This window comes from Paramormyrops kingsleyae, chromosome 23 (genome assembly GCF_048594095.1).
Source record: "Paramormyrops kingsleyae isolate MSU_618 chromosome 23, PKINGS_0.4, whole genome shotgun sequence".
Classification (NCBI taxonomy): domain Eukaryota; kingdom Metazoa; phylum Chordata; class Actinopteri; order Osteoglossiformes; family Mormyridae; genus Paramormyrops; species Paramormyrops kingsleyae.
Genome location: NC_132819.1, coordinates 3,726,520 through 3,736,015, shown reverse-complemented (window position 1 = coordinate 3,736,015; position 9,496 = coordinate 3,726,520). Strand labels below are relative to the sequence as shown.

The 9,496-nt window shown below is 38.3% G+C and overlaps 1 protein-coding gene across 1 annotated transcript; it reads left to right on the top strand.

The window, feature by feature from the left end:
* Positions 1-5,915: 5,915 nt before the first annotated feature.
* Positions 5,916-8,784, top strand: LOC111847912 (uncharacterized). The gene is made up of 5 exons (XM_072706062.1): positions 5,916-6,232; positions 6,463-6,594; positions 7,762-7,893; positions 8,116-8,247; positions 8,483-8,784. The coding sequence occupies exons 1-5, from the start codon at positions 6,088-6,090 to the stop codon at positions 8,692-8,694; spliced, it is 753 nt and encodes a 250-aa protein (XP_072562163.1). The 5' UTR covers positions 5,916-6,087; the 3' UTR covers positions 8,695-8,784.
* The last annotated feature ends 712 nt before the right edge of the window (positions 8,785-9,496 follow it).

Below are 9,496 nucleotides of genomic sequence, written 5' to 3'. Positions count from 1 at the left end.
TCCTTTTGGTTTCTATTTATGTCTTTTGGTTCAGCAATAAAACCCACAAAGCTGTTCTTGGATTGTCCCTCTTCCCATCGTGACATATTATGTATTACATAATTATTAAGTGATTTGATTATTATAAATTAGTCAATTAACAACCTTGTTTCTTTTAATTTTTCTTTATTCTGAACCACCAGATATGCTGGTAATTTGTTACACTGTGCTGTCAGTGCCAGTGTAGTCTAGATACAACCAGTCGTATGCTTCGGTCATGCCGATATTTAAATAATTCTTGGGAACAGATTTTCATAACGTTTTCTCAAATATGTGGTGTAATAATTGAGCAGGACCCCACTGTTGCTGTGCTTGGTCTGCTCCTGTCATGATCTGTAATCTCTTGTTTTTTAATGTCTCCTCCCACTCGAGCCAGCAGAGGTCGCTGCTGGCCCTTTGTAACCCTCCTAATTCTCCTGTATCCCATAATAGTTCTCCACCCTAACCCTCTACACCTGTTTCGTGGCTGATTAGTCTGCTGTGTATAAATATGTCTGCCCTCACTGTGATCCCCAGCTCAGTCACTGCTGTCCCATGTGTAGTCTGTGTTTCCTTAAAGTCCACGTCTGTCCCAAAGCGGCTGTATCTGAGTCGTCTCTTGCCCGACGTTCACAACTCTTCCCAGAGAAAAACAATACATGGTCCCACAGGCCAGAGCCATAGCCTCCTTCTCTCTGCTGGCTAGAAAATCTGAGATACAGCAGATGCAAATGTCGGAAGAGCTTTGATGCTCTCTGGTCTCCTTTCACTGAAAATGTGGAGAGCCTGTGTCTCACTTGGAAGATATTATTTAATCCCTTATATTACAAACCAAAGAATATTGCACTACACCATTACTAGGCTACACAAATTAATTTTAACAACCACTGAATGGAAAAAGGTCAGTGCTGAACATACATAGCTGTGGAGCAGCAGCAGGCCTTGCTGGGCTGGAAATGCAAGCAGCATCGTCTACATTACCGCTCTGTGCACTTAGAACAACCGAATACACAGGCTGCCTGTGTATAAGCATAGTAGAGGTGTTGTTGTGGCATCTTAACACCACACTGCACTGCATCTCATCCATAGATATTAAATCAAATGTATCCCGGGCCCCAGACCTAGGTCTCCTGATGCCTCTTTTCTCCATTGTTTCCTATTACTACCTAAATATAGCCCACCTCTATCTCAATATGTACCTGTGCCTGTCTGTCTTTGTGTAAGTGTGTTAACAATATAGTTAATAATAATTCATTAATAATTGATACTTTTTATTGATCCCCATGAAGAAATTCTCGTTTTACCTCCCCCAACTTGCTCAGAGCAAGCTGGCCGCGAAGGGCAGCCAGTCATAGTGGCACCCAGGGAGCTGGGGGTTAAGGGCCTTGCTAAAGGACCCACAGATGTGCCCAGGCTGGGCTTAAATGGGCAATTTTCTGATCACAGGGACAGAGGCTTAGCCCACTGAGCCACACACTGCCCCCAAATTTATATTTATATGTAATCTATGGGTGTATGTGTAATCTAGATTTGCCCTGAATGTTTCTAACTAAATCTAATCCAGACCTTGATCCTACACCTACTATAATTATATGTACCTCACTATACCTATATCTAACACTGCTATTCATCACCAGTGTTACATGTCAGGGCATTGCTGCAATAGTTAACCTCAGTGCGGCACGTTATTCCTGCAAGTTATTCCCGTGACACATGTTGCTGCTTCCTCAGCCAGTATCACATATACTTTATTATGCAAATACCTCAATAATCTCTACTACACTCAAACCTGCTCACTTTATATCCATGATTAAATTCTCCTAATGGAATTTATCTTAATGTCTTTATTCTATTTTATTTTCATTTTTACCATATTATTCATTATATTATTCTTTTGATTTTATTTCTATTTTATTATTGCTAATACACCAGATCTGGGTGCCTCATTTCGTTCCCTTCATGTAGAACATGTTTTGAAATAACAATAAAACATCCTTATCCTTATCTAAATCACACTGTCTTAGAAGCAGCAACGCGAAACGATAACTAAATAAAAATGATTTTGCGAGACCTAAGACTATGAAGAAATGTATTGACACTTTCGTCAACGAATAAAAACAAGATGGAAACTTTTGGAGATGTACAGGACACGTCACCAGAGTGAGACGGGCGTATTTGATCGCCAGTCTTGTCCTTGGATGATTAACACATGCGGAAAGGTGTTAGGACAGTTGTGATACCCTTTTCTGTGAATCTCCTGGTACCGTCCACTCCCCTGTAGACCAATATGGTGCTGGATGTATACTTGCATAGCATGACACAGTACTGTTTTTGACTTAACAGGCTTATTTTTTTAAATTCCACCGTGATTATGATGAATAGGGCAAGAGAACAAAAACCACAGAAATAGCACTTGTGTGCTAGTCAGGGACTAGATGAGATGGTTTAGCATCTATGGATTAATTAGAGAAGGCACTGGCTGGGAGAAAAATGCTATGGGAAAGCTATTATTTTGTTTCTCTTCCAAGCCTAGACTCAGTTGAGAAGATTTCTTTGGGGAGGTACATCTATAACAACAAACACACCAACACAGGCACCCCAAAAACACAAACAAGCAAATGTGGTAAAGGCTAATGTCAGTGCCATACTATCCTCAATCTTGGTGTGTTTCTAAAAATTACACTCATTTGAAACACAAACATATATTTATTTACCCGGAAACTGAGTAATGTAAAATCAATAGTGCAATTATTGCAAAAAAAAATGTTAAAAAAGAGTGAATTACTGTACAATTGATGAGAGTAAAAAAAAAGTTAAATATCATTTCTTTCCATTACTATGAATACAAATAAAGCAGATATAATGGGTGGTGGGCTTATTGCTTTTAGACCACAAGAACAAATCAAATCCCTTTGATTATTTAATATTCAGATTTTCATTAATCATTTTTTAGAACCCCACCATGATCGAGGATGGTATGGCACTGATATTAATCTTTACCACATTCTAGGTTGCCTGTGTTGATGTATGCTAATTATTTTGAGTAGTGTATCTGTTCTTGTATAGAAGCATCCCCAAAGAAATGTTTTCACTAGAGGCTTAGAGTAGAAACAGAATTATTGGCTTTCCGTAGCATTTTCCTCCCAGCCAGAGCCTTCTCTAGTTTAACCATAGAGGCTAAACGTACCTCACCTTGTCACTGGCTAGCATGCAAGAGCTATTTCTTTAGCTTTTGTTCTTTTGCCCTATTTAAAAAAATTCTTAAGTCAAAAACAGTACTGTGTCATGCTATGGAAATATACATCCAGCACCATTGGTCTACAGAGGAGTGGGCAGTACCAGGAGCCACACAAAAGAGTATCACAACCATCCTAAGACCTTTCCACATATGTTAATCAGCCAAGGGCAGGACTGGCAATCAAACATACCTCCACACCATCAAAATATATACCACTCTAAAGACATGCCCTGTACATCTCCAAGAGTTTTTCCTCCAACATGCTATAAAACCACAACTCTTTAATCTTCAGGATCATTCAGAATTGCGGCGGCAAAGCTTCAATATAAAACAAGGAAAAGCTGTAAGGTCTTTTTTGGTCAAAGTCTTTCTCATGATGGTGGGTAGATCTGGGATGGCTCTTCTGATCCTCATGACTTCTTGTGCGCATATTAAAATGGGGCAGATATGTGGAGGTGGAGACTCATTGACTTCACACTCTAGGTTGTAAATTGAACACTATATGAGTTAATAAATATTAACACTGTAAAAACAACACTCACTGCATAATGTAAAGTGTTACAGGTAACACTGATTGGCGTGGACCCATATAAACACCATGCAGTGTTAATTTAACACTGGCACATTAGCTGTGTAGGTCACATGTTTGGTGTTTGTAAGAGAAAACACTTTGGTTCAAATTAAGACGTTGCTGCACTATCATCACTGCAACAGCTGTCCATAACAACTATCTAAAGCGCATGGATGCCTAGATCCTCCAAGAGAAGATGACAACAATGCAGATGTTCCACCATTTGCAACAGACTACAGAGAAGGACTAGCATACAAAGATGTTTTTCACTTAGCTCCACTTTAAATACATATTTATCACATTATTGATATTTTAATTCTTGTATTTGGATCAGATGCTCAATTAGCAAATTAAATATATTTTAAAAGCAAAAGTGTATATTTTGTCTATGTTACAGAAACAGTCATAACATCCAACATGAGTTAAGAAAACAATATTTCTTTATTTTGTTTCATGTGCTTGTGTGATATTTGAGACAGTTGCATCTCTCTCTCCTTCATCTTCATTTCTGGTTCTAATTGCAGTATCTTCATTTTCCTTTCATGCTCCTCCTTATGACACTGCCACCCTTGCTTCTGAAGAAGGGTAAGTCGCCTTGCAGGTCTTGAGTTCTGTCTGTATCATTTTGTCCTTGAGACAAAAATCCCTATGTGTGGTCAAATTATTGCAGATTGCATGAAGAGATGTTTCATATCAGATGGCACAGAAGGAAATGAAAATTTTAAAGGAGAGAAAGAAAAGGCAAAATGAAATGTTTTCACATACTCAGTGTAGATATGTGTGATCCCCCATCTGAACTATCTAGATGGTCACAGTTGATATGTTCTCCAAACTTGGCTGGCTCTCCATTATTCCTGCCGGTAACTCATCCAACTGATCAGTTTCTTTATTTGCTCATACATTGCATTTAAAGACAACCTCAGTCCAGCTGATTCAGACTGGTACAGGTGATTTTAAATCTGTGTTTCAGAAAGCCATTTTTAAACCATGATTAACTATTCCAGATTAAGGCCAACCCCTATCTTAATTTAAACCCTGTCTGGGAAACCACCCCCTTAAGACTAAACTATCCTTACCTCGCATTCACCAGTCCTCGGATCAAGATGGGTCACACCATTTAAAATTATAAATAACAAAAGGGGTTATATTTAAACAAAGGGAAGCCAAAGGGGTGTTCCACAAAGCAGGATTTCTTGCTTAGCAGATAGTCTGAGCTAAATGTCAGCTAAATGAACATTAAAGTCGATCATGTTTGGGGTAAATTTTAATAATTTCTTATGAGCAACATAACCTCATCAACATCTAATACAAAACAGTACCAGGCTTTGCTCAAGAGTCCATAGATATGTTATTATCCTGCTGAAAATTGGGCATGAACTGGCAACCTTCAGATCACAGGACAAGGAACTTGTCTGCTGAGCTACATGCTGCCCCTCATTAAAAAAACTTGTCTAAAGTCAATGGCCCAGTATTTCACTATTATTTTAATGGTGCACTGAAAAAATATCCTGTGTAGAATTTAGGTTAAAAAATTCTCGTAAGTTTTTGCACAACCTTTTTCTGAGTATGTTTAACTACAGCACTATTGAATAAAAGTCACTTAATTATAAGCCTTAAAAATCACATGTTAAATTTAACAAAATTTAATATGACCTTCTAGTCTTGTGTAACATTTGCTTTGTTTAATGTATTTCATAAAACCCAAATTAATTCTATCCATCCATATACCTACACTAAAAAGTCCTGTTGGATGTGATTAATTTTATTAAGACAAGTGGTTAAATGAAATACATTTATCTAAGAACAGATATGAATTACACAATTACACAAGTAGCATTTACGAGGTAACAGTAACTTTGCTTGTTGATTTATGAAAACTTTTTGCAAAAAAATTAACAAAAAAGAATAGTTCCCACCAGCCAACTGTTGACTGTTGCCAAGCAACACAAACATTCCAAGGCAACACAGCTCACTCACACCCAACAATTTAGCATCGTTTAAATGTGGCTAAGTAGCGGCTATTACATACACCTTGAAAGCGGAGTGATACATCTGATGTGAAATGTCCAAGTGTGGTTATACTCTGAACAACTCTTGTCCAATCAGATTTCTTGGTCGAAATGAACTGTCCAATAATTACTTCCATATAGGTTCCGGAACTTTGATTCCATGACATCACTATCTATATAACACTAGTGGTAAAGTCAGCTCCTAAGTAGTTACTTGAACTGATCGACAGGGTATTACAGTACTGGAAGGCATGGATAACTCAAAAAAGAATGAGCGAGGGAAGAAGAGGCACTGGGCACCGCGCCAAAATGAGTGGCATGCCCAAAGGAAGGCCTGGAAGCATAAGGACCATTGTGGCCCTTCCCAGGACTTTTATTACAGCCACACCTTCAATGGTTTGTATTTCAAACCTTCTTTATTCTATGAAGATATCTGTAAACTGAAGCTACAAAAATGTTTGTAAATAACTGTCATTGCTGGAGTAATTGAGCTCTTCTTTCCTCTCCCACTGTTTTGTGTAGGGCTACCAGTATATGTCTAAGTGGTTTGGTTGCAATGGAAATGACTTGTACTGTAGCTTGCTCGTCACATTATAATGTGCCTTTATCTTGCTCTGCATTTCTAGATCAGCCTTCCTGGGGGAACAAGAGGCGCTGGGCCCCATACCACAGGGACTGGGATAACCAGAGCTTGGCCCACAAAAAACAACGGACTGATCACCCTGCCCAACATTACAATGGGCAAGCAGAATTCCAAAGTGTGTATTTCACAGCTTTTCTTCTTAGTTTGAGTCAGTCTGATGTTAACTGAAACTACAAAAATGTAAATAACTGTCACTGCCAGAGTAATAGAGCTCTTCTTTTCTGTTATACTATTATGTGTAGAGCTATCAGTAATGGTTCTGTTGCAATAAAAATTAAGTACAGTGGTACCTCAGAACTTGAATTTAATCTGTTCAGAACTCCGGATCGAATCCTAAAAAGTTAGAGTTGTGATTGAATTTTCCCCATAAGAAATAATGGAAAACCAATTTATTGGTTCCCGGCCCCAAAAAAATTACATCTAAATGTGTTTTTTTTAGCATTTAAACACAAAATGAACCGAATAAAACAAGAAGAGCATATACTGTACTAAACACGTCTAATCACATTTATCAAAACAGTAATTTGTAAAGTAAGAAAATAAATGTATCCAAAAAATGTGTCCTGCCCCGATCATCCGCTCCTTCCGTGTGCCACGCCCCCTCGTTAACCTCATGTGGGATCCCCGTGTGATCAGCTGTTTCTAGTTGTTGTCATTAGTCCTCTGTATTTCGTCCCCGTTTCAGTTTGTTTCCCCAGTCTGGTCATTGTATTGTCAGTCTGTGTTTTGCCTGCCTTACCTGTAATTAAACCCCATATTCCCCGATACCCTGACGTCTGCGCCTTTTGTCTCCGTTCCGTCCCTGCTCGGCACAACAATATTATTATAATTAAACGTATTAATGGTTTATTATTAATATTCAAATAATGAATAAGAAATCTTTATTTTTAAATGTATTTTATTATATTAAAATAATTACTGTTACTGTCTATCATTTCCTAAATGTATTTTTACTGTCTAAATATATGTATTCAGTTAGTATAAACATGCATGCACAGTGCTATCACAGCGAATGCGAGGCTGAAACTGAAGCTTTACCCTTTGTGTCCGCAGAGAGAAGTGCCGCGTGACTCATTTCCCTGCGCGTACAAGATATCTTAGGTCAGCGTTTATGGTTTGACTTCTGAGATTCAGATTGAGCTCTAGGTCATTTTTTTTTTAACTGGTTGGTTCGACATTTAAGAAATTCGAGTTCCAATGAGTTCGAGAACTGAGGTACCACTGTATACGGTATCTTGCTCGTCACATTATAATGTGCCTTTATCTTGCTCTGCATTTCTAGATCAGCCTTCCTGGGGGAACAAGAGGCGCTGGGCCCCATACCACAGGGACTGGGATAACCAGAGCTTGGCCCACAAAAAACAACGGACTGATCACCCTGCCCAACATTACAATGGGCAACCAGAATTTAAAAGTGTGTATTTCACAGCTTTTCTTCTTAGTTTGAGTCAGTCTGATGTTAACTGAAACTACAAAAATGTAAATAACTGTCACTGCCAGAGTAATAGAGCTCTTTTTTTCTGTTATACTATTTTGTGTAGAGCTATCAGTAATGGCTCTGTTGCAATAAAAATGAAGTATACGGTATCTTGCTTGTCATATTGTAATGTGCCTTTATCTTGCTCTGCATTTCTAGATCAGCCTTCCTGGGGGAACAAGAGGCGCTGGGCCCCATACCACAGGGACTGGGATAACCAGAGCTTGGCCCATAAACAAAAGCGCCTTGATGACCCTGCCCTCCATAATAATGGCCGACCAGTATTCAAAAGTGTGTATTTCACAGCTTTTCTTCTTAGTTGGAGTCAGTCTTATGTTAACTGAAACTACAAAAATGTATGTAAATAACTGTCACCGCTGGAAAAATCGAGAACTTCTTTCCTTTTCCAATATTTTTTGTAGGATTTCCAGTATATTTATAAGTGGTTCTGTTGCAATAAAAATGTATTGTATGGCATCTTACTCTTCACTTTGTAACGTACTTCTATTTTGCTCTGTACTTCTAGATCGGCCTACCAGAGGGAAGAAGAGGCGCTGGAGACCACGCCAAAGTATGTGGCGTTCCCAGAGGACGGTCTGGAAAAATGAAGACCGTTCTGCCCGCGCCAATTCCCGGCAGATCTTAAAATCCTTTACGGGTTTTAAAGTTAACTCATCTGGGGCCGAATCCACCATCCTGGACCTTTGCAACGCCCTGATGTCCTTAACTCTCTCTTGAGAAGGAGGAAAAGAGACAGGAGAGACTGACAGGATGTGATAACATCAAAACGTTCTGTGAACCTTTAATAAAATAAAAATTTCAAACAGATGATGTCTCAGCCTAATAGTGTCCTCTATGTACATCAAAAATAAATGTACATTTACATGGGCCTATATTTTTCCAACAAAACAGAAATGGTACGAATCATGTCAGTAGACACTGACTGTACTGAATTACACTGGGATAGTGAATCCCCTGGGAGAAAGCTAGATGTAGGCAGGGTTTCATCTATTCTGTTACATAGCCATGTGTGACTTATTGTTGCAATGCAAACATATTTTAAAAAAAGAAAAACATCCCATTCAATTGTGTTCCTGCCACTCTACAGCTAAGGTAGGAATATAAAATGCATTTTAGCATAGCTTACATAAATCCTTTCCTGGCAGTTTTGCTGACTGAGCTTTTATTGTGAGCCAAGTGTCCCGGAGCCCTATTTTGCATCGCTGGAAAGACCAACACAAAATGCTTTTCAGAATCAGAATCAGAATCCTTTTTATTAGCCAAGTATGTTTCCATACAAGGAATTTGCCTTGATGGGGCTTTTAAAAGACATTACAAAAAACATACAAGAATTAGCAAAGGTATATACAGAAAAGTAAAAAACACTAGATTGGCAATTGGGTAATGTAATAATTATATGGTAATTAATTTTAACAGTAGCAGTAATGATGATAATGATACAATTAAACATGTAATTATTTATGTGTATGTATGTACATAGTAATAATTGTACTATAAATATAAAACTATATGAATATAA

Coding starts and splice junctions, on each gene's coding strand:
- LOC111847912 (XM_072706062.1), top strand. CDS start 6,088: ATGGATAACTCAAAAAAGAATGAGCGAGGGAAGAAGAGGCACTGGGCA. Junction 6,233..6,462: donor TTACAGCCACACCTTCAATG/GTTTGTATTTCA, acceptor CTGCATTTCTAG/ATCAGCCTTCCTGGGGGAAC. Junction 7,894..8,115: donor TGGGCAACCAGAATTTAAAA/GTGTGTATTTCA, acceptor CTGCATTTCTAG/ATCAGCCTTCCTGGGGGAAC.